Source organism: Desmodus rotundus, chromosome 2 (assembly GCF_022682495.2).
Source record: "Desmodus rotundus isolate HL8 chromosome 2, HLdesRot8A.1, whole genome shotgun sequence".
Lineage (NCBI taxonomy): Eukaryota > Metazoa > Chordata > Mammalia > Chiroptera > Phyllostomidae > Desmodus > Desmodus rotundus.
Window position 1 is genome coordinate 203,577,605 of NC_071388.1, and position 24,658 is coordinate 203,602,262.

Here is a 24,658-nt window from a genome sequence, read left to right on the forward strand (position 1 = left end):
TGGGCTTTTCCCACCCAAGCTTCTGCATCTCCATCCTGGGCAAAGTCGGTACGTGATGTGGCAGGCGGCCATATCAACCAGAACTCCAACAAAGACATGGGGTCCTTCCCCCAAACATGGGCTAAAACAACTGCTGGGTGATCAGACGTAGGGCAGGGCTGCTTGTGCACCTTTGAATCGTCACTGCTTGCACACAGTAGGTGCTCAAAAAAAGGTTTGTTTTATTGAATGGACATACAAACTCTCCAAGAAGAGATGGTTCAGCACAGTTGTAGGGGGCAGGACACAGGGTAACCAGAAGAGCAGATTGGGGTTATGTTCTAAAGGTGAGGGCTGAGTACTAACATGTTCTTGGCCTAAAGGGCCTTTGGTCTCTACTGTCTAACAGAGAGGAGGTAGAGAGTCTGGACCATCGCCGTCCAAGGACGCAGCCACTGACCACATGCAGCTATTTACATGTAATTTAAATGAAACATAAAGCTCAGTTCCTCAGGTGCACTGGCCAGATTTCCAGTGCTCAGTAACAGCCACACGTGGCTAGTGGCTACTGCATGGGACAGTACAGATAATATAAAACACTTCCATCCGTAGAACGTTCTATTGGACAAAACCCACCTGAACCCTTCGCATTAAAGGGAGTGCATTCCCACTTCTGACCTGGCCTACTGACACCCTCCGGTCCCCTTCCTTTCCTCAGCAGAGATCAGAGCGCCTTGGTGTCCCACATCTGCCCCCAGACTCTCTGCCCCACAGGGAGCAGCATCCTCTGCCTTCTTGGTGTATACCCTCCAGTGCCAAGGACAGGGCCCTGCCGGTAATAAGTATGTGTTGAAATAATAAGCACTTAATTTGTTTTTATTAAATGCTGAAGGCCCCAAACCTGAGATAACTGACAGAAGTAACAGAAGAAACCCCTGCCTCCTCGCTTTCCTCACCCCCTCACCGCCTTCTCAAATGAGCACCAGCATCGCCACTCCAAAGCAGCGCAGTTAGGGGCAGGCGCTGACTCTAAAGCTCCTCTCCCAGAACCACGCAGCCTTCTCAGACACCTGCGCCAGGTCTCAAAACGACCTAATCTGTGAGGTGTATTTGTTCACATGATAATTTTCTGTCTTCCTCCCCCTCTTGCTGCCCTACACCTAATAGGGGCTCAGTAAGTAATGGATGGATGGATGGATGGATGGATGGGCGGGAGAATGCACGGCTCAGACAACACCCCCCCCCCATACACAAGCACTGCGGGAGGCGCCACCCTTAGAGGGCTGGGGGAGAAAGCCCCTGCCCCCCGCCCAGCTACCGGCTGGAGCGCGGAGAGCCGGGCTTGCACGCTTGGGGTCTGGCCCGACGCAGCCCTCGGGGGCGTGTCCTCCCTGGGCCGGGCGCCACCGCCAGGACAGGCGGGCATTGACGGCTGGAGTGCGGCGGCTGGGCTGCGGCGGCTGCAGAGGACTGGTGGCAGAGAGCATGAATCGCGATCGCGAGCTGGAGGCGCTGGCGGCCCAGCCCGCGCTCCCTGGGGAGCCTCCCTTCCAAGCGCTGGTGGAGGCAGCGGGCGGACGCGGGCAGGTGTTGCTGGTGGGCGAGCTGTGGGAGCGTGAGCAGAGCCGCGCACTGCTGCGGGACTTCGCCCGGGCTGTGTTCCCGACGGAGCAAGCCGCGGGCAAGCTGGGCAACGTGGTGGCCGAGGGCGCTGGGCCCCGCACGCCGGGGGCTCCGCTGGCGCCCGGGACGGCGAAGGCGCGGGCTATCCACTCGCCGCTGGTGTTCGTGCTGTGCCGCGCGTCGTCGCTAGCCACCAGGAAGCCGCGGCGCCGCCTGCGGGAGATGCTGAGGGATGTGCGTGACCGGCGGGCAGCCGGCGCGGCGCTGGTCGGGGTGCTGGTGGCTGAGGCCGGGCCCGAGGACGCGGTGGCGCCGGTGTTGCGGCACCTGGAGGCGCTGCTATGCACAGTGTTCGGAGGCCAGGTGGGGGGCCCGGTGCAGGCGGCCGCCTACTGCCCCAGCCACCCAGCCTCCAGCCTGGCAGTCCAGGCAGCTGCTAGCAGGGCCCTGCAAGCCGCGGGTCCCGCGCGACCAGGTGAGGGGGCGCGAGGCCTGGGCGGGAGGTAGGGCGGGCGGTGTTGGGGGCAAGGCCCCCAGGTTGCAACTCTTTAGCCCGCCCCCCTTCTGGTGCACCGAGGTGAATGGGCCCGAGAAGGGAGGTGCCTAGCACTGAGCCTCTCAGCTGGCTTGGAGTAGGCCCTGGGCCAGGGGTCGAGTCTGTCCAGTGAGGATCCTGAATCCATGGGAGGCAGGGGCTTAGGAAAGCCGAGAGGACGAGCAAGAGAGTTGGACTCGGCTGGTCAAAGATCTGGGAGCTGGCGGTAGTTGGGAAGGGGGAGGAGATGGGAAAGCGTTGGGTTGCGCAAGTTTCAAAGCGGGGTTAGGACCGACACGGGACTTGGGGGGAGCAGGTTAGCGTGCCAGAAGCTCCCAGGACGCTGCGCAACTGGATGTGAAGGTGGAGGAAGCTCCAGTGTGTAAGCGCAGCCGGCTCCTAGGAAGACGGCCAGGGATAGATGTCGGGACTTGGAGGTGTGGGGCAAGGGTGTGAGGGACCGACTGCGGGCACAGAATTTTCTAGTCCCTCTTGGCTACCCACCCTGGTTGCGCAGCTCCGTCTGTGTCTCCCTCCCTTCCCTTCGCACTCCCCTGAAGTGTGGGGAGGAGAGTGAGGATCCTTTTCCGTTGCCATGGTCAGGGGGGTCAGAATCTCCTCCATCCTGGCGCATGAGGTTTTTTCCAGGAGCTTTCCGGTATTCTCGGATTAAAATATGGACAGGAAGTTTGGCTGGATCCGCCAAAGCTGGGGGATGCGGGAGCGTGCTTTGCACTCCCTGCTCCCCCCACCCCAACCTGCTCTTCTCCAAGCCCTCCAGCCTTTCCTTTCAGCCTCTGCCATGCCAAGCCTTCCTGTGAAGACAGAGGCTGTGCTTTGCCTCCGCGGGCACTGTGTTAATCAACCCGGAGATGCCGGCCTGGGCTGCCTGGGGGAAGGCCATCCTTCTCAGCTGTAGAGCCTGCCCTAACTTTCCTCCCCACCCCCCACCGGTGCTGACAACCCCTTTCAGCTGCCTCTGTGAGGAAGCCGGCTAAATTTGAAAGTCCAGACCTGCATGCTGAAAGACACAGGGCATCTCCTGAGATGGACTGTCAGTTCTGACTGTGGATGCCAACTGGTTCGCTCACCTGGCCCCATGGGGGTGAAATTTTCTACCCCACCCAGGGGGCTGGTGCTTAGAAAATTCTCTGATCCCTTAGTGTCTTAACTCTTTCCTATTCCCAAGGAATAGCTTTTAATTCCCCAGAGCCAAGCTTGCTCTGACCTTCTAAGCTTTTGTACACACATTGCAGTGGCCTGGAATGAAAAGCTTTTTCTTTCATTCTGCCTCTTCACCTGACCAATCCCATTGTATCTTTCAGAGCTGGACTTCCTCCTCCAGGAAGCCTTCCCTGACCCCCCTTACTCCTTTGCAAGTTCAAAAGTGAAATCCCCAAACCCACTTCTGCTCTCTAATGTCTTACCACATGGTTTTGTCACTTTCCCTTATGAGTTTAATCACGACTATATGCCCATTTCCCAGCACCTGCCTGGCATGCAGAATCCTTGCTTAGAGTCTAACACAAGAAATTTTTACAGTTTGCATGTGAATCGATCTCTACTGTGTTAAACTCATTTCTGCTTTTTTAAAAAAAACATACTAAACAATATGAAACTTTTCCTTAATGACTAAAGGTCATGAGTGCGATTATAACTGATTGTCCACTAATTTCTTCTGGGCTTTTGCAGTGGGCAGCGCCACGCGTTCACATCGCTGAGGCTTTGCTAGCAATCGCATCTGGCTTTTTAAAGTCTCCCAACCTCCTTCCTCACTGCCTCATGGTTATTCTCATACTTTTAGGTTGCCTGCCTCTGGGCATGCCCTTTTACCCAGTTTATGCCTAATCCAGCTGCCTTTGGGTTGAAAAACTAAGAATCCGGTCTTGTTAGAACTGGGAGCAAATTAGGAGTAAATAAACCCCAAGTAAAGAAAAACAAACAAGGGCTTTCTGTGTTTGGCTGCCTGGAGTCTTTTTTTTTTTTTTTTTTTAACTCTGTCGCAGTTACCTTATTCCAGGATGGTTGGGGCTCTTAGGAAACTAGAATCAACATACGAGTGTTTTGTGTGTGATTGCCAAAAGAAGATTAATGCTAAGAAATTCTATTCATGCTAAGAAATAGTTTGAACTAAGACTCAGGGGGAAGTTACTGCTCCTTCAGTATTTATTTTTTAGTGTTTTCTTTAGTGCTATGTAATTGTAATTCACTTCACGTCATTCTCTCCCTGTCGTTTCCCCAACGTGGTACCTACACCATAGGGTTTTGGTGAGGATGAAATGGTGTAATCTCTGTAAATATATAAAGCAATCCTTTTCTTCTTGGTTCTTTTTCTTTTTTAAGCACAAAAACTCCACCCCCTTTTGCAAATCAAAATCTTTGTTTTTAATCGGGCAGCTGAAACTAGGGCAGTTGACAGTTGAAGCCCCTAGTTTGCTGAACAGAAAATCTCTCAGTCGTGTCAAGCACCATCTGACCTGCTGTCTCGGGCACTTTGTGTTCCTTTTAGCAGAAGGAGCCTGGGAGAGACCCGGCCTCCCAGCACTGCTGGCGTGCTTTTCCTGGGGTCCCTGGAGCCGGAGGAAGGACCCATATGCCACCTCCCCCAGTGGCCCAGTTCAGGGTGAGTGTGTTGCCTTCCTGACCTCCTGGACTCTGAGAGCCGGGTGCTTGGGATTATGGGAGTGGTCACATGCACAGGGACCTCCGGGAGAGAGGGGGCCAACATCCATGGAGCACTGGCCGTGTGTGCAGGGTGTGGGGGAGCAGTGCGCGGTGCCCCTGCCGCCAAGAGCCAGCACACAGGCTCGGTCAGCAGGGCTCTAGCCCCAGGAGCCTCCACCTAGGGAAGGCGGTGTGGGCAGGGTTATCACTCAGGTGTAGGCCATGTGCGTGGTGAGGCACACGGAGCCTGGCACATGGTCTCAGAGAGCAAGTGACATTTGAGTGGGTGTCGGGGGATCTTCTTAGGCAGAAATGGAAGATCTGAGGAGAGTGCATCATGAACAAAAGCTTAATGTCATGCTCAGAAAGGGGACGCTGTTGAGTGCCAGGGGTGAGGTGCAGAAGGAGACTGGTGAGGGCCGAATGGGGACCCTGGACCTGAGTCTCAGGAATAGTGAGCTCCTGGCAGTTTCTGAGCAAGGATGTGGAGACTAAGGGTGTGTTTAGAGATGTGATTGGACTCTAGGAGCAGAGAGACACCAGAGGCAGGGCCCAGCTAAGACGGGGACTGCATAGTCCCAGAAGGAACATCGACCAGCCTGGACCCAAGGGGAATGTGTTGGAATGGAGAGGAAGGAGCTCGCCAGCCCGGGAGCCATTTCTGGGGTAGAACCATCAGACTGCTAAGTGGAGGCGAGGGAGAAGGAAAAGGGAAGGATAGCAGGGACCACAGAGGCACTCTGCAGGCTGCGCTGGACCCAGTCATTTGCTGCCTAACCACGAGGATTTGTCCTGAGAAATGTGTGGTCAGGCAATTTCATCACCGTGCAAACTTCCTCGGGTGCACTCACACCTCTGAGGGGGCCTAGCCTGCTGCTCACCTAGGCTGAGTGGGGCAGCCTGTTGCTCCTGGGCTTCGAGACTGGACAGCACGTCTCCGTACAAAACGACACGAGGTTAAGTCAAGCACCAGAGCAAATGGTGCAAGTAGAAAGAGTGTTGTCTAAGGCAGGGGTGTCAAAGTCATTTTCACCGGGGGCCACAGCAGCCTCGAGGTTGCCTTCAAAGGGCCGAATGTAATTTCAACTCCTTAACAGTTAAGGAGTAGTTACATTTATACAGTCCTAAAATTATTTTGGCCCTTTGAAGGCAACCTCGAGGCTGAAGTGGCCCCCAGTGAAAATGAGTTTGACACCCCTGGTCTAAAATGATAAAAAGTACCGTAAATATGTAAACCAGTAACGTAGTCATCCATTACCATTACCAAGCATTAGGTACGGTGCATTCTTGAATGTGCTACACCTTTGTACGACTGGCAGCCAGCAGGTGTGTTTGCGCCCACTTCCCCACCAGGCCACAGGGACTTTTCAGCTCCATTGCACTCCCGTGGGACCACCATCTGTATGTGGTCCATCGTTGACCCAAAACATCATTATGGGGTGCATGACTGTCCTCGGGGGAGCAGGTTGTAACCAGTGGAATGTACATGACTCCACCCCCAAAGTCTACTGAACAGCATAGCTTTTAAATAGAAACAGTGGGTACTGCTTTAAAATCGTTAGTTGATGTTACCAGTCTTCTATTGCTGAGTAACAAGTTACCACCAATTTAGCAGCTTAAAACAACGCCCATCTGTTCCTCACCATTTCCGAGGGTCAGTCTGGGCCCAGCTAAGGGAGGCCCTCTGTTTGGGGCCTCGCAAAGCTGCCACAGGCTGGGGCGGGCTGCGTTTCTTTCTGGGGCCTGGATCCTCCTTCAAGCCCACGCGGTTGTTGGCAGAATTCATTTGTTTGCCGCTGAAGGACGTAGGTCCCTGTCTTCTCACTGGCTGTCACCTCCAAGAGGCCCCGCAGTTCCTTCCTCTTGCGGGCAGCTGCTCCTGCAGTTGGCGGGGACTCTCCAGGCTCCTATAAGTAACAATCACAGGAGTGGCTCTCCATCACCTTTGTCATACAGGTGCCCAAATCAAGGGAGGGGCTATCCTATCATATGCCCGGATGTCACCCCCCACTCAAGGGAGGGGATTGTGCAGGATGAGAACCCCGATGGGTGGGAATTTTTGAGGCCTTCTTAGAATTCTACCTATCACAGTCAAAAATTCAACAACTACAAGTGAAGGAACACGAATATTAGAAATTACTCACCTAATTCCATCACTCAGTGGTTAATACAAACCCATATTTGGGATAGACCATTCTGGCCATCTATCTGTGTACCTATATCTTCTTGTACTATTTAAATTTTCATACATTTACTTCTATATTGTGTATAAATCATCTGCATCAGATAGTTAAAATTCTTAATTGCAAAAATGTTAACTGCAACCTCTCTGTCATCATTTTGGATGTATCTGCAAACTAAAGGAAAATAAAAGAATAAAATAATATTATGTAAATTTAACCTCCCTTTGTAGCATATTACACATTGCTAGTCTCCTGCAGAACTGAATGTATTGAAATGCAAATTCCATTAACAGACTATACATATGCATTTATAATATAGATAATAATGCAGAATCATACATACATACATGCAAACATTTATACATACATTTTTGGAGTCTGCTTCCTTCATCAGTAAAGTATTGTGACTGTGTGGTATCCCACAGCAATAATTACATGTCAACAGCATCTTTTACCCTTTTTTGAAGGTAACTATAGATTCACACGCACTTTAAGAAATCATACAGAGACACTTCACCCAGTTTTCCCCAGTGGTCACATCTTGCAAAACTATAGGATAACATCACAGCCCAGATATTGAGATTGAAACAGTCCACAGATCTTACTCAGATTCCCCCAATTTTACCGGTACGTGTGTGTGTGTGTGTGTGTATGTGTGGTTCCATGGAATTTTAGACATCATTTTGAATGCCTAAATCCCACGGTGTGGGTGAGCGAGTTCATGCATCTGACCCTTCTGTTGGACTTCGAATCAGTTAGGATGTAACTGATTTCAGGGAAAGAAACTGTGACTCAAACTAGCATAAGCAGCAAGGACTTCGTTGTCTCACCTAAAAGAACGTCCAGGTGGATTTGGCATCAGGGCCAGTCGATTCAGGGGCCCCGGCAAGGACTCAGGTTCTTTTCTTCACTCTGTGGGGCCATCCTCCTGTTGTTCCATCCTTGCTCTAGTAGTGGGACGGCTGCAGCATTTCCACTAATTACTCCTAACGGTTTCCTTAGGACTAAATCCTGCAAGTGGAATTGCAGGGTCAAAGGGTATGTATATTTTTAAGGCTTTTGATATATATTTTGTTGTCGCTGTTTTTTAAGTAGATAGTCACTGGAGCCCATTTCTTCCCTTCTGTTCATAGCTTCCTTACTGTGAAACTCAATCTTCTGATTGGGGGACCCCCCTCTTATGTTCCAGGTAACTTCCAGGACCCCGAGGAAGAGCTGGCGCTGACAGTCATACTTCCTAACGGAGAGTGTGAGGATCCTGGAAAGGCGCCAGGAGCCTGCCATGGAGCTGTCCACACTCCCCCAGCTCCCCCCAAGCCCGCTGGGGACTCGAGATGAAGGCTGCACCCCTGGGCTGCCCCAGCTCTGACCTGCAGGTTTGGGGCTGGCTCCTCATCACTGAGTCCTCAGACCTCTGTGTTGACATTGGGGTGGCCATCTCTACAAAAGCCCCACCCTTGTGGGGGCTGCCGCACAGAGAGATTCCCAGCAACACAGCAGGGCTTACGCAGCGAAGCCAGACCTAGGAAAACGGACCATCAGGGAACTTGCCCCCCACCTCACATTTGGTCACGCTGGTCAGAATGAGGTGGTGTCTTCTCTCTGTGCCTTGGTTTCTCTGTGCCACTGAGACAGAGGGCAGTCTGCTTTGAGGCCCTGTGGTGCGGTGGCATCCCATGGATGCGTGCGTGAGCATCCATCATTTCAGGTGCGACTGGAAAGAACTCTGGACCAGAAGTCATCAGATTGACGGGGCAGGGGGCCTTGGACCAGTCACTCAAACAGTGGCCAGTCTACCCCCCCCCAGGCAGCACTAGAAATGTATGTGTGCGTGTGCACGTGTGTGTGTTGGGAGGGTCACTGGGACTGTGGCACGCCCAGCATTTAGCAGGCATCTCCCAATATGTAGGACAAACTCCAGCAGCACAGAACTGTTCCACCCAAAATGCCCATCACGGCACCTTTGAGAAACTCTGAATGAGCCCGTCTCTTCTCCCCGTCAAATCCTAGGAAGAGTCCCCCCGAGCAGAGAGGCTTGGGCTTGCTGGGACCTTCACTCCTGAGCAAGCCGGAATAAAGACCCCACTGCCACCTGGGCCGGAGGGGCCAGAGACAGGATGCTCCGTGTGCTGCTGGCCCGGGACGGAAATAGCCTCACACACCCGTGAGAAGAAAGAGCTCTCTTTCTTCCTCATGGGGACAGTGGCTTTCTGGGCCAAGTCCTTGAGAATAAGGATTCTGGAAACTGTCCACAGCACCAAACAGAAGGGAAGTTAGGTTATGGATTAATACCACAGGGCATAAGACTTGCTCTCAACCTCAGGTCGTAACCCAAGGTTAAAGCCAACCCAGCCTGAAACTGCTGAGTGCCTGAATCCTTTTGTTCTCTGTCTGTGAGTCAGACAGGGTCAGTGGTGTTTTCCTTAAAAGCCAGCAAGGCCATCTGTGCACTCAGAGGGAATTCTTCATTACCTCCCGTGTCTTCCTTTCCTGCCCCTGGAGAAAGCCCGTCTTTGGAATGGCAAGGACAGCTTCTGATCTTCCCTCCTAGGAAGTACTATCCAAGGGAAGCAGCTAAATCCATTCATTCGTGCATGACTCACTCAGCAGACATGCTGTCGTGCCTACTATTTGCCCAGCGTCCTGCCAGGTGCTGCATCACCTCCTTGCGTTATTTCTCTCTGTGACAGTGCCAAAATGTGGAATGGGAAACCTCGTGTGGCTGAGGAGCAATGTTAAAGAGGACCCCTTCACCCCCTACGCCTCTGTTTTTTCTCTACAACGGAGAGCCTGATCCCTACCCAGGTGTGAGGGCGGGCAGGACACCCTCTTATCTGCCGTGGGTTAGCAGCCTGTGTCATTTTAATCATGCAAAGCCGTCTCACTGGTAGAAGGGCCCAGCTGGCTTCCTTCTGCACAAGAATGAACGCAATGGATTACTGCTGATTTCATTTATAGGGGACTGGTATCATTGAAGCTGCTATATTTTTTTTCCTGTTTATCTTTTAATTTCTTTGTAATGATTTGATTAGAATTTTATTATTTGGCAGGGGGAGCTTTTCTTAAGTTAGAAAATAGTCTAAGGCAGAAGCCACAGGGTAGCAGCTTCTCCCATGTTTAAAAACTTAGGAGTTTGTTGTCAATATTTGAAACCTAGGAGCTTGCACATAAAAACAAAGCTTGGTTTCTGGGTGCAGGATGGGGCGTGGCATCATCTTCACTATGCTGTAGTGCCACCCTCCACACTTGGGCCCCTCCCTCCCACTGCACTTCACTAATAAATGACCCCTGCTGAGTCCTGGTCCTGGTGGGCATTTGAGTGGGCAAGCCTCTGATATAATGGGTGGTTTACATGTTTTTTTTATTGCCTTCAGTGTTTCCTGTGAATGGTTGAAGAGAGAAGGTCCTTCTTGACTAAGATTTAGTTTCTGCCCCCAATTGATAGGGATGGGACTAAGGTCCGTCCCGGGCCATCTCGGCTTCTGTGAGAAATGGCCAAGATAAGCACCAGGCTTTTAGGAACTGCCTGGTTGCTCTTTTCTAGCAGATAGAAGAGGTGCTAGGAGGACCCTGGTGGTGGGTCTCCCCTCCAAGGACGATTACCAGGTCTGAAAGCTGGGGTGGGCCTGTCTGAGAGTGGACACCCCGGGTTAGGTGAGTGGTGCCGGCAGTCATGGGTGAGGGGCCTGTGGTTGGGTTGTAGTCTGGGCTCATGGGCACTAATCTTTCTAATGTGGCAGTTGTATTGCTTCTGACTTGAGTTGATAATTCCTTACATCTAATAAAGCCAGACAGGACCTCATTGCTGTCTGAGCGAAGACAGAACGGGTCTTCCCCTTTATTCTCTGGGGGTGCTCCTCACGGGAGCCCTTGGGAGCCAGGCATCTGGGCAAATGGTGGGAACTCTGAAATAGTTTGTCCTGAAAGTCCCCCGGTCCTGCCCCGAGTGACATCTCTCCACAACTTTATTGGCTGGGGTTGGAAAGTAAATATGTAAAAAGAGATTTTTGAAGAGATAGGATTTAGCGTGGTGTTTAATTGGGGGTGTCTGTTGGTGTATGCACGCACTCACATTTAACGAGATAAAGTGGCCCCAACCGAGTCTGAGAGAGCCTTTTATAATGTGTGTGTCGCAGTTTCTCTCCTCTTGGAACCTTTGTCTCTGGGACTAACCACACAAGGGAGGTTCCTAGGTTGCCAAGCCAAAACCAAGGCAAACCTGCAGAGGGGCCCAGGGCTGAGACCCCCAAACTGTGACCTCAACAAACCCCTCCTACCCCAGACAGAGCGCCAGGGCCCAGTGTCACTGGGGAAGGTAAGTGACAGCTACATTAACTCGGTTTAGCAGGCTGTACTTCGGAGCACAGCAGAACCACGCTGCAGCCTGGCTCCTGGGGGTCCAGAGGCCTGTGCTTTGTCCTGTGTGGGCAGCAAACACAACCAGCACAGTGCAAGAAGCTGGATGTTTGTACCCAAGGGCTGCATCGCCCCTCCTGACCTGGCTTTGTGTTTTAGTGAATCAGGGATTGAGATGGATATGGAATTTGGCCTGGGCAGCCTGCCCCTAGTACAACCTTGGAGTGTAAGGGAAGTGGGGTGCAAGGCAGGGTGGGCAGCCAGGGTCCTGTAGGAGTCCCTCAGATGCCTTTGGCGGCTGAGCCTGCGCCCTCTGGTTGCATTATACGTGGGATGCCTAATTGGGAGCAGAGGTAGAGCCTTCCCCGTGGGGCCATGCCATGAGTCACAGGGGTCAGGTGTGAGCTAGCTCAAGTCCAAACCCAGGTTGGGCACTGGAGCCACTGTGCAGCCAGGGATAGGGGACACCCTGTCTGGCTTCCTCCCTGAACTCCCAGCCCCAGCCAGGGTGCCTGCTGCAAATGCAGACCCAACCTGCCTGTCCCCTGACGGGTGAAACTCAGAGACCCTCAGGCAGCAGTTCAGACTGTAAGACAGGTCAACCCTGTCACTGTCCTGCGCTGCACATACTTGGAGGGATTAGGCACTTGGCTTAGTCCTTGTGATCAAGCCCTCACTTTGAGTCCTGGCTGTAGAAACTGGGGCTCCATCTTGTCACCCTGGGCTCCTTCTCTCTTTTACTGGCTACCAAGCTCTTCTCGGAGCAGGGTGTCGCCTCGGATCATTACCCCAACCCCAGACTCCTCTCAGCCTGACCACCTATCACCCAGGGACACCGCCGCTCCAGAAGTCCAGGCTGCCAGGGCAGCCACTCCCAGTCCCTTGCTCCCTGACAGGAGTGGGTCTCACCTTCAGCCTCTGCACCTGGTCTGCTCTGGGCATGTGTCAGCACCAAAGAGCAGGCAGGACAGAGAAGCAGGCCAAAGGGCCAGGCCTGAGTGGGAGGTCAGAGGGAACAAGACCTCGGGTGGCTCTAGACCGGCCCTGCCCAAGGGAAATCTAGCATCAGGCACCTGAAGCTTTAGATGTTCTAGTGGAAATAGGAAAAACCAAAAGAAACAGGTGAAATTAATTTTAATAATTTATTTAGCTCAATATGTCCAATATAATATCATTTCATCTGTATTTAAAAAACTTAATTAGACATTTGTATCTTTGAAGTCCTGTGAGAATTTACACCTACAGCCCAATTCAGAAATTCAATTTTTATCCAAAATACTTGGTCTGTCCTTACATTATGTTAAATTTACAGTTAAATTCACATCCTCAATTTGTTTCAAGTATGCTTAAAAGTTTTCCTATAACTTAATCAGGTATCAGTCTTTAGCTTGCAATGAAATAAAATTAAATTGAAATTGACTTCCTGGGTTGCATTAGCCACATTTCAAGTGGTCCATAGCACCCGTGGCTAGTGGTGAAGGGATGGGACAGTGACCTGCCTTGGAGGTTCGTTGTGGCTCCTCCCACCCCTGGCCACTATCCAGAGCTGGGGGGTCATCCCAGACCCTGGGCAAGGGGACAACAGTGGTTTCCAGGATCAACTCATTCAGGGCAACCTTTCAGTTGCCTAAGATAGGAGTTCCCTTCCTGGCCACCATCCTTAGAGGAAGGAAAGCCCGCGTCTCCGATGGCTTCTCGGGGCTCTTTGTGCCTCAGTGCACCCGGCCAACTCCAGCCTTGGCCAGGCGTTTGCCCCAAGTACCCACCCACAGGATGGAGGGCCATGTCACCGGGAGACTGCACTTCACATTTCTGCTCCCAAGAATAAATGCTGTTACTCTAAAAGCATGCGGCATGCAAGTGTACTGTACGTGCAGCAAGCACCATCCTCGGGGGCCAGTCGCGGTGACAAAAGATCTGAAGTTTCCTGAGCACTGCTCTATGCCAGACCCTCGAAGAGAGCACGTCCCCTCACAGAGGTCTTGCCAGGTAGGTGGACCCGCCCCCTCAATGGCAGGCCTGGGGTGCCCATATAGCCACAGCGCTGCTAAGTGGCAGAGCAGGGATTTCATCTGTGTGTGCTGGCTCCAATGCCTGCTCTTTCCTCCTCATCACTCTGTTGCTCAAAAAGCAATCAAGCCCAATTCCTGTTAGTTGGTCTGAGCCTTCCTAAGACCCAGGATTTAAATGCCAAGAGGCTAGGAGTTCGGCTCCGCGCGGGATGGGGTGACTGGGCGCATGCCTAGTTCCTTGCCTTCTGCCGAGCACTATGCCCACTAGAGGGCGCCGCGCGGAGGTCCGGAGACGCTCTGCCAAAGCGTAGTAGGGAATCCCGTCCAAGGTGGGCGCACAAGCAAAGAAAGCGCCCGCTGGCTGTTCCCTCCCTTCACCCTCGCACAGGCCCCGCCAAGCCCACACCTGCGTGAGCCCACAGCTGTCCTCATCAGGACTCTAAGACTTTTTGTGTCTCTCCTAAAATTGGAGGGAGGTAGTTGTGTATAAACAGAGCACTCGGTAAGAATTCTTCCCGTGATTTTACTATGTCCTAAATCTTCTCTGAAAATAAATAGAGCTTGTTCTAGAGCACAGGTGGCAAACACACAGCCGGCAGGCCGCCACCTTGTTTTATCCGGCCCGGCACCTTGTTTCTACCCGGCGGCAGCACCGAGCTCCTTGCCTCTGGTTAAGAGTAGTTACATTTATACAGTCCTAAAATTACATTCGGCCCTTTGAAGGCAACTGTGAGGCTGATGTGGCCTCCAGTGAAAATGAATTTGACACCCCTGTTCTAGAGTCTTGGAGAGGGCCGGGGTTTCAGAGACATAGGTCTGAGTTCTAGCCTTGTGTCAATAACTAACTGACCCTGTGTTCATCCATTCATCCAACAAACATTTACTGAGCACTTACCATGTGCCTGACACTGTGCTAGTTCCTATAGGGGACGTTGGGATGAATAAGATGTGGCCATACCCTTGAGTACTTCCTTGTTCAAATGGGACATGGGCAAAGAGACATGACTATAGCTGTAGTGGGGAAAAGGCTGTAAAGGGAAATGTGGAGTAGCCGAGGAAGGCTTCCCAGAGGCGGTGATGCTTCAGTGAGACCCCAGACAAGTCATGTTAGACAAAGGTGAGGAGGAGAGAGCCTCAAAGAGCAGGTACCAAGGTCAGAGTCAAGGTACATAGCCTCATGGCTGCTCTGGGAGTCACAATGGTTCTGGATGGCTGGAGCGTGGCATGTCAGGGCAGAGGGGTGAGGCATAAAGATGGAGGGTAAGCAAGGTTGGGTGAAAGCCCTGGAGGAGCTTGGAGAAGAGAGTCCTTCTCTTCCTTGTTTCCAGTAGTGCTTCTGACTGGCTGTGAAGAATGGACTGGAGAACTGTGAGAGAGTAGACAGGAAGTCAAGGCTGTTGGAAGCTGTTGCACCTGGAAAAGAAGAGGGGGAGGTGACTAATGAGCAAAGGGGTGACACGGGAACTGGGCTGGTGTGAGAGATAACAAGGAGATCAGATCTGGTGCAGACCAAGTCAAGGGTGCTCCCAGGGTCCTGCTTCAGAAGCTAACGGATGCCCTTCACCACACTGAGATCAAGGCAGGAGGCATGTGGGGGAGGGGTGGGAGGCATGAACAAGTGTGTGCAGCTTTGAGGTACTTAAGGAGCATAAGCAGAGATACCTGGCAGGTGTGAGTCTTGTGCTCCAGAGAGAGGGCAAGGCTGCAGGGGTACATTTTAGGAGCCACCACCTTATCCATTGCAATTGAAAGCATTGCCCCCTCTCAGGGAGAGCAGAGAGTGAGAAGACAGCTGTGGACAGAAACTCAGAAGAATGAGCACAGGAACAGAGCCAAGATAGGACTGAGGGTTTCAAGGAGCAGAGGCAGTGGTCAGAATTGAGTTTGGAAAAGATTGATCTGATTAGAAAGTGCAGAATGGGGTGGAGAAGCAGAAGGTACAGGCAGGGGCAGCCATCCAGGTTGGAGAGCAGCATCCCTAAGTTTCCGTTGCAATTCACCATCCTGCTGAGCTAGCATGTCTGCTTTGCTCATTTCCATTACCTGTTAGCGTTTGTGATTCCTCTAGGAGTTTAGGGAACATAAGTGTCTGTGCGAGGGATTGGCCAAAGTGCCTCTGTAAAATGATACTTCCAAATATTCAATCCACTTAAAGGGGAGTGCCTTTCAACCCAAGCTATGGGGTCTTCAAAAGTGTTTACTAATTATAGTTAATATATTTTGACAACCATAGCTTAAGAATACTATTTTTTAAAATTCACACGTACACTCAAATGTGTTATCAACCAAGTTTTAATTCAACCACGAAACATTGGCTTGTGCTGCTAGGTTACAGTATTTGGGGAAATAAGCTTTATTAATTGCTCTCCAATGAAAGTGAAAGACGAGTGGCTTAAAAATGTCATCATTTTTACCACTAATATATGTCAATGCTTTCTTAGTACTACTGAAGTAAACTGGCTAGTGGGCTGGTATAACACTGCACACGGCGATCACCATGGCCATTTCAAATTTTTAAAGACACATTAAAAATCAGGAACCCGGTGCTATGGGGAAGAGAGGAACCGGGCAGATGGAAAGCAAAAATGGAAGACTTGTTTTCCTCTTTGTGACACTTTTAAAAAAAGTGTATATCTCTTTATAGTTACAATTTTTCAAACCATGTAAACATACAGTATTCACTATTCCAAACGGAAATACAAAACTTCCATTGTTCAACTTTATAATAAATAATAGATTCCTTATTATAATAAATGCATTTCTATAAGGATTTCTTTTAAATACGGGCTATGCTTTTTATTTTTTATTTATTTATTTTTTTTTTTGATGAACACTTTTTAAAGAAAACGCTCTTTGCCACGTCCTTAACCCCCAAAGGCTTGGCTGGGAGGGAGCTACAGTGAGACCTCCCAGACAGCAGGTGGCGCTGCACGCACCGCTCTCACTTCCCCTCAACTCCCTTTTTCAGCAAAGGCGGGTGACGGTAGGGGGGGCCTCTTTTTAGGGGTGGCTATTCTGAAGCCTGATCCCCGGTGCAAAAGAGTGTCTCCCAGGAGGTAGGAGTTTTGACCTCGAGGAGGGTTAGAGAAAACAGTGGAGCTCTCTGTGTATCTTTCCGCTCGGGCCTGGGCGGCGGCGGCGGCGCGGAAGACGTAGACCGGGGGACACCTCGTGCTGGGCGGCAGGCGGGGCGCTGGGCAGCCCCGGGTCGGGCAGGGTCCTGGGCGAGAAGGGAGCCGGCGGTCCGAGGAGGCGACTGACTGAGCAGCGCACCAGGGCAGTGAGGAGGCACGGCAGAGCCCGCGGGTCCTGAGCTGACAGATACACTGCGGCGCCGGGCGGCGAGCGACGGGGCGGGCGAGTGCAAGGCGCAACCATGATCACTTCAGCCGGTGAGGGTGACCGCAGCGAGCTCCGAAAGGGAGGAGCCGCTACGCCGGCTTTTAGCTGAGTCAGGGCCGGTGACTGGGCACCTCCCGGCGGAGCGCCGGCCTAGACGGCCGCTCGCCGCCCAAAGACCCCTCCGGAGCCGGGGGTTGGCAGTGTGGCCGGGTCTGTCTGCGGGCCCCGCGACCCCCTCGGGCTCGGGGAAATCGCGCCAGGTCGCCCCCCTCGGCATCCCTCCCGCCACACCCCCGTGCCCCGACCCGAGGGGCTTCCTGGGCCCTTCTTCGACCCCGAGAGTTTCCCGTAATTCTGATTCTCCCGGAATGGGCCGCGGGGGGCCGGCCGACCCCCGTCCTTACTAGCAGGTGGTTGGGGTGGGACGACCGCCCTGTGCGGCCGGGCGGTAAGGCGGTCTAGCTACTGTGCAGATTCGTGTGGACCGGGTTCAGCTCCGTTCTTCTTAGAGTGAACCCTGCGATTGGATTTGAGGCGGGTCGGTTCTGGGTCTGCTGCACGGGTGTTCGGTTAAGCACCAGAGAAACTTGGTGTTCGGCGAAGACAGCGTTACGCCGAGAAGCAGGCTGTGGTATCTTGAGGCTGGGCGCTCAGTAGATAGCACTCTGCGTGGAAGGAAGAGCTCAAGGTGTGCCGAGCAGGTTTCACACACTTGCTAGCCGTCGTACCCGTAGGTGCGTGTGATGACGCTCGGCACAGGGTAAACTAGAAATCGGGCTTAAGTGGTGACTTTTAAACGCCTTCGCTACACGTCGATTTGCTTAGAGCTGTCCACAGCCGTGGTGCTTTTTTCGTTGCCTGCCTGCGTACCCTTTTCTCGTCCCGTTTTACTCCACACTTGTGCCACAGATATTTTGTTGGAGGACAACTGGTGGTCAGAAGACAGTAACTTATACTGGGAAGGAGCTCAAAACCCTATTTTTATGAGGATTGCGTAAAGAAACTGGTGGCGATGCAGGGAGACATAGGTCATTGTCAAAGATTTGAAGAGCTGTCACCTGTCCCTGGAATTCCACGTTTGCCTCGAAAGAAGGAGATGCAGATGATTGGGGGATGAGTTTCAGTTTAATGTGGTAGAAGGAAGAGCTTTACGGTTCAGGGCTCCCTAGAGATAAAGGGAGCACGGACTGTTTCGGGTCTACCCGGCGCCACTGCTTCCTAGCCCAAACCGAACCTCGGCCCTTCCTGGGTCACCCCGACAGCCTGAAGACTTTTGCCACCATCACTTCCACATAGGCCTTTTTTTTTTTTTTTTTTAAATCCTCACCCAAGGATATGTTTAATTTCTTTAGAGAGAGAGGACAGGGGAGAGAGTGAAAGAAACGTAGATATGGGAAACATTGATCAGTTGCCTCCTATATGCTCCCCAACCCGGGATCGAACCCACAACCTTTTGTCTGTGGGTTGGGAGGGCGCTCCAACCAACTGAGCCACCCAGCCAGGGCCATGCAGTCCGTTCCGTGGTAGTCAGAGTATTCTCTTTCAACTCTCATCACGTAATATTCTTTTCCTTAAAACCCTCCAGCACTGTACATGGAGGGTTTTTAGAGTAAAATCCAGGCTGCAAACCAAAGACCTCCTGGGGTGATCTCCACCTTGCGTTGCACTACCCGCTTCCCCATGCGCTGTGTCCTGATCACACTGGCCGCCTTTCTGGGCCTTGACTCTCCGCTTCTCTCCTGCCTCGGGAGCCCTGCATGTTCTGTTGCGTCTTTAGGCTCCTGTTCCTCACGGTTTCCCTTAGCCTCTTAGTCTTTAGTGTCAGTTCAGATACTGGTCATTCCTGATCGTTAAAACATGCCACCTGCCTCTCTCCCCTTGCCTGTCCCCTCCCTTCATCACAGTTCTGTAATGACTGTTTACTAGTCTGATGACTGTCTTTCTCTCTAGTAGCATTTTGGGCAGGAAACTTGTTGTTTCATAATTCTTTAGAATATTGCCTAGCAAATGGCCGAAGTTCAAAAGTATGTCTTGAATGAAGAAATCAGTCCCTAGACTGGAGTATTTGAAGTAGAGACCGGAAGAGCGTTGGTGGGAGTATGATACCAAGAACTTAGAACTATGGAGCGTGGCAGGAGTGATGACTTTTAGGGTGTATCTGTTACTATCATTTGTTACATTTCCTGGATTACATATCAGCTTCTGCTCCAAACCTTTTGTCAGGCTATTTCTGGTCCTTTCCCGCACGTTGGTTTAGGATCTGTCCCTGGTGCTAAACAGGCTAGCAACGTGGTTCTGGTGTGGACTGGTCAGTTCATCCGTTCATTTTTCACTAGGCACTGAGAACACAGGACTAAGTAAGAGGTCATCGCACAGTTTAAGGTTTTCAAGAGGCTTGACAGAGAAAGGGAGAAAGACTAGGTGTTTGCTGGAGAGAGGGAGATGAGAGACTGAGTGGGCTTATGGTGGTCTCCCACTCCTCTTCCCCTCCTGACCCCCAGAGCCAACCATTTTAAACTTCTAAGCTGTTTCTTTTGGAGCATATCTCCATGTTTATAAGTAACATCCACATGTTGCTGTAAATTGATGCAACAACTTTATATGATGTCTGCTGATTTCCTATTACGAGATTTTTTAGCATCCTTAACCTTCTCCATCCCCTGTTCTCCCACCCCCATCTAAAGGAGAGTGCTGTGTTGTTGTTACGAAAATCTATCACCTCTTTTGGTAAAAGCAATTCAAAATACACTATTGGTTGGTGATAGGTAATGGGATGACCTTTTTAGTATTTTGATGAAGTGTCCCATTTATGATCTGTTCACATTTAAAGCATTTTGTTTATTAGCTATTCCACGTCACAATTTGCAGTTCTCCCTCACCCACTGATTGCATTTTTTAATTTGTCTCCTTTCCATGCTGTCAGTTTAGTCTCTTTTGCACTTGTTTACCAATGTAGGGTACCAAGAAGGTGTTTTTATCTGCTTTTATGCTTTTAGAATAGTAGTATGCCCCAGCTAGTAACATGGCGTAGTTTTGTTTGCTAAATTTTGCATTCTCTCCTGTATGGCTTCCTAAAGACTGAGAAGCTGTTTAGCAAGCCTACACTTATCAGTTAGAAATGGGTATATTTCCTAGGTAAGTTGCCTTGACACTTTTTAAACAAATCACAATTTCAACTCAGTGTTCCAGAATGATTTTAAGACCTACATGGTATCTGAGAGGCAATTTGGTTTCCTTTAAAAGTCTGAGAACAATTCCCATTGTATTTTTTTCTTTTTCCTTCAATATTCCCTTTGACATATGACTATGTGTTAAGGTGCTTTTCTTTTCTCTCTCTCTCTCTCTTTTTCCTTTACTGTCCACTGTTGGTGCTAATAGCTCAAAGTCATATAGGAAACACTACATTTAGGTAAAGTCACAATAAGTAAGATTGCTCATCATTTAACAAAACCAGGTGACATCTTTGTATAGGCATCTTGAAATAATTAAAATATTTTACCCTGATGTGTCGATGACTAAATATTCCCTTCTTTTGTATATAATTATGTACTTGTTGATGTATTTTGGAATAATTTTATTTTGAATTTATAAGGGAAAGTTTCCTGTTTTGGTCAGTAAATTACATCTTTGATTTTCAAACGATAGTGAGCATCAGTATCACAAGGAAGGCCTGTGGCTCCATGGTTGGACCCCATCCCCACAATTTCTGATTCAGTAGATCTGGGATGGGCCAAAAATGGGCATTTTTAACCAATTCCCGAGTAATGCTATTGGTCCAGGGATCATACTTTGAAAACCAATGAATTAGGCAAACAGTGTGGTATATGTGGTGTTATGAGGCTTAGATAACAGTTAATTCTTAAACTTTGAGATATAAACCTTCACAATTTTAAAGAAAAATAATTATTCGTCTAGTGAAGTCACCCTTCAGAAAAATACTTATTTTTTTCCAACTACCATATATTTTTGACTAAGTTAGTTTCTCTCTTAGCATATATTTGATAATCATGATATACCTTTTGTCTTATAGCTGGAATTATTTCTCTTCTGGATGAAGATGAACCACAGCTTAAGGTATGAGTGAAAGGAAAATTAACGGGGCATAGTACCAATACTGTGAAGCTCTTCGAATTCAACGTTACCTGTATATCTTCCATCATTTAAAATTGCCATCCTGCCCAGCCTACGCCCAGTCATTGAAGCCTGCCCCCAGAGGACGGTGGTTTGAGGGCAGCAGTTGGCTTTCCCTAGTTTAACAAAGCCAAGGCAAATAAGCCTTAGTGTGGTACCTGAACACAGCCTGCCCCTCAGTTTATCAACAGCACAAAGAATTTTCTTCTGTATGAACCAAAGAGAAAATATAAGTCAATTGGTAAATTTTTGTATTTGTTATAGATTAAAAGTTTTAGTTAATATGACAATTTTGTCATTCATTTGTTGTGAACTGTTTTTAAGGAAGTGTAATGGTGAGTCTGCCACAAAATTGAATTTTTGTTTTATCTTCTACAGGAATTTGCACTACACAAATTGAATGCAGTTGTCAATGACTTCTGGGCAGAAATTTCTGAGTCCGTAGACAAAATGTAAGAAATTACTTTATTTCTATAAATTGGGATAAAGTAGATCAACCTAACTTATCTATAGATGTGGGTCTTGTGGTTTATAAATTCATTTATAAATTTACTGCCACTAAATTGTGGCTTGAATATTCAGACTCGGGATTTTTAAGGAAACCACAGTTTGAACTAGGCCTATACTTCCTATTCTTTCAGAGAAGTTTTGTATGAAGATGAAGGTTTCCGGAGTCGGCAGTTTGCGGCCTTAGTGGCATCTAAAGTATTTTATCACCTGGGGGCTTTTGAGGAGTCTCTGAATTATGCACTTGGAGCAGGTGACCTCTTCAATGTCAGTGATAACTCTGAATATGTGGAGACTATTATAGGTAATTATCTTCCATCTGCTAAAGCTTTATCTTGTCAGCTTCTTTCTTGCTCTAGTGCATATAGCATTTTTTTCTTGAATTACTTTTTGATGTTGCCAAATTTTATTTTAATTGGAAATACATAATCTTTCTACAGTAATTTTATGCAGGCTGAGTTTTTAGTTCTAATTTCCAATTCTGTGCTTTACTATTTTTTTGTCATAATAAACAGTAACATTAATAAGGGTAATAATGAAGACACCTCACAGAATATTTTAAGAATGAATCTAAGAAATGATTCAGAAACAGTTAACTTAATCAACACAATGATAGCTATCTCAGTGTTTATGGCTATCTCTAGCCCATTGAGCATACTGTTATATTAAAAACTAAGGCCCTGGCTGTTGTGCTCAGTGGATTGAGCACTGGCCTGCAAACCAAAGGGTCACTGGTTGGATTCCCAGTCAGGGCACGTGCCTGGGTTGTGGGCCAGGCTCCCAGTAGGGGGCATGCAAGAGGCAACCACACACTGATGTTTCTCTCCCTCTCTGTCTCCCTCCCTTCCCCTCTCTCTAAAAATAAATAAATAAAGTCTTTTAAAAAAATTAAATGTACTTATGAGTAACAAATTAAATGATAGCAATTTATATAGAGTTGTTCCTAATATAGGAAACCTTTATTGTGTTATCTCCATTGTACTGTGCACTGGGCCAGTCATGCTTCGTACTGTGGTTTATTCCACAGCTGCTCTGTGAGGAATGATCTGGCCCTCTTCTACAAATGAGAAAATTTGGGTTTCAAGATGATAAACACACATGCTACTAAATAGGAGGGTCAGAATTTAAAACCCAAGTTTACTTGAAAATCTGTACTGTTTCTACTAGTAACCATTATTTTCTCATTTGTTTCTTTATTTTTAAAGTGAGGGGATGGCATACCGGCAAGGCTTCTGGTTCTCTGTCTCAGCAGTGTTCAGTCTTTTTCATCTCATGGCACACAAACTAATTACCAAAATTCTGTGACACACCAAAAAATATATTTTTTGCCAGTCTGACAAAAAATAGGTATAATTTTGATCGATTTACAAAAAAATAATAATAGTAATGACCTATCCTTTTTCCCCCAAAGTGACTTTTTTAAAAAATCAGGTGCCTTATACTTGTATATAAGGGTTTCTGGTACCAAGAATTAACCAATCAGACACAACCGTATTATGTGCATGACCAATAAGATGCAACTATATTATATGACCTATCGATATATATTTATAGTTGAAGACAGGGCATTCATACTGGATGGCTGTTGTTGTATTGGCTGTTTTCATTTCTTAATTTGAAAAGAGATCAGTGCCCCTGACTAAATAGTCAGGTATCGCATGTTTTAAAAATTCTTGAGGTACACCAGTTGAAAATCGCTGCTCTGTTTTTTAAGTTGAACCAATTATATATGATTTTGTTCAAAGATTTTGTAACTTTAAAACGTATTTGAAAACTTCTGATCTAGTAGATGAAAGAAGGGACTGCATACCCTTCCAACATGTCCTTATGAAGAGCAAGCTTTAGATCATAGTTACATAGAGCCCAGAGGTGTGTGCTCTGTCTAGACTGTATAGTGTGGCAGTTTTTTGAATACTTGATTAAGAGGAAAGCTGCATTATTTACCTGAATGAACCCTTGGAAGGAAAAAGTTGGTCTTCTCTTTCAGAAGTTGGGAAATGCTGCATAATGTGGTCCAAGGGGGTGCTTTCAAATGTCTGAAGTTCTAAGTAGGATTCTGTTTTCACATTTTTAATAAGTTTTTAATGCCATGATAGTGTGAAAGGTTCCCAGTAACTTAACTGCTATTGAATGCTCATTGGAGTTTTCATTTATGGATCCTATAGAAAGAACAGATAGTTTCATTTTTTATTTTTTTTAAGATTTTTTGGAGAGAGGGGAAGGGAAGGAGGAAGAGAGGGAGAGAAACACTGACATAGAGAGAAACATCTATCATTTGCTTTTCATACACCCCCAACCGGGGACCTGGCCCACAGCCCAGGCATGTGCCCTGACTGGGAATTGAACCAGCAACCTTTCGGTGCACAGGCGGTGCTCAGTCCACTGAACCACCCCGGCCAGGGCCAGGTGGTTTTAAAGAATCAACCATAAATATCATTTGAAACTAGAGCACTTTCCTTAACATAAGTTAAAAATAAGGAGTTACACTTACCTCTTTTTTCTTATTTGAAGGATTTTTTTAACGGAAATTTTTTTCCAAAAGTGATCTGCAAGTGCTTGCAATGCTGTCATTTTACAAATCTTGCTTTTTAAATAAGACTATTGGTCCATATGGGGCTATGAGGTGGTAGATGCCTTCCCTGTCTCTGAACATTATTTATCATCTTCACTAGTAGAAAGTGACTGCTCAACAGGCTAACTCGGTTTGCTTTTCTTTATGTGGAAGTTTCATAGTGTTAAAACAAATTTTTTTAAATGGCATAGGGAGTTGTGAGAGGATATACAAAATAAAAATGGGGAAAGGCTTCCTATTATCTTACTGTCATAGACAGTACATCCAGAAATTCAAGACTAGTAAATCTTCTCCCAGTTACAATAAGGCTTCCTCTGGGAATGATTCTGGAGTATAGTTATGACATAAACCCTAGTGAGTGAGAGCAGAGATTTAAAACTGGGATGTACTTTTTTTTTTCTCAGTTATAAGTAAGGAAAGCTCCTTAAATTCTATATTTCTGAGATTCCTCCTTAATGGGGTAGGCATAATGTTTTCTCACTTAACTATATTTGGTTCAATAAGCTCATATTGGGGCCTGGTAAAGATTTTCTGCAACCAGAATTGTTTAAGGTCTACTTTGTGATTGCTCTTTTGTTTGTATTAACGGTATCTGAACCTGCATAGTTCTGTGATAATTCATTATAAAAGTCCTTTGCTTCCCCCAAAATACAGATCCATTAACATGGGTCATCTAGTGGACAGGAGTTCTTTATGCTGGTTCAAATCATTTCTGTTTCCTGGAGCTATAGCTTACAACTGTCCTTGTACTCTT

General features: G+C 48.5%; 2 protein-coding genes across 6 annotated transcripts in view; both read left to right on the top strand.

Annotated features, from left to right (window-relative positions):
• The first annotated feature begins 1,404 nt into the window (after positions 1–1,404).
• C2H2orf72 (chromosome 2 C2orf72 homolog) lies at positions 1,405–11,326 on the top strand. 2 transcript variants are annotated; one of them, XM_053919199.2, is made up of 3 exons: positions 1,405–2,077; positions 4,650–4,760; positions 8,174–11,326. In XM_053919199.2, the coding sequence occupies exons 1-3, from the start codon at positions 1,465–1,467 to the stop codon at positions 8,320–8,322; spliced, it is 873 nt and encodes a 290-aa protein (XP_053775174.1). In that variant the 5' UTR covers positions 1,405–1,464; the 3' UTR covers positions 8,323–11,326. The 2 variants fall into 2 exon arrangements, with proteins under 2 accessions (XP_053775174.1, XP_053775173.1); XM_053919198.2 differs by having other exon boundaries at positions 4,647–4,760; positions 8,174–11,324.
• A 5,229-nt stretch (positions 11,327–16,555) lies between these two features.
• PSMD1 (proteasome 26S subunit, non-ATPase 1) overlaps positions 16,556–24,658 on the top strand; it is a 93,625-nt gene continuing 85,522 nt past the window's right edge. Inside the window, exons 1-4 of one of the 4 annotated variants that reach the window (XM_045198071.3) lie at positions 16,556–16,744; positions 20,725–20,768; positions 21,204–21,277; positions 21,467–21,636. In XM_045198071.3, the coding sequence (XP_045054006.2) occupies positions 16,729–16,744; positions 20,725–20,768; positions 21,204–21,277; positions 21,467–21,636 (304 nt within the window). In that variant the 5' untranslated portion in view covers positions 16,556–16,728. The remainder of the gene's footprint in view (positions 16,745–20,724; positions 20,769–21,203; positions 21,278–21,466; positions 21,637–24,658) is intronic. The other 3 variants (XM_024563723.3, XM_071220742.1, XM_071220743.1) reach the window with 3 other exon arrangements.

Bases quoted from the DNA above. Each gene is read 5' to 3' on its own strand.
- C2H2orf72 (XM_053919198.2), top strand. From the start codon at position 1,465: ATGAATCGCGATCGCGAGCTGGAGGCGCTGGCGGCCCAGCCCGCGCTC. The intron at 2,078-4,646 runs GTGAGGGGGCGC...TGTTCCTTTTAG, and splicing joins CGCGGGTCCCGCGCGACCAG to CAGAAGGAGCCTGGGAGAGA. The intron at 4,761-8,173 runs GTGAGTGTGTTG...CTTATGTTCCAG, and splicing joins CCCCAGTGGCCCAGTTCAGG to GTAACTTCCAGGACCCCGAG.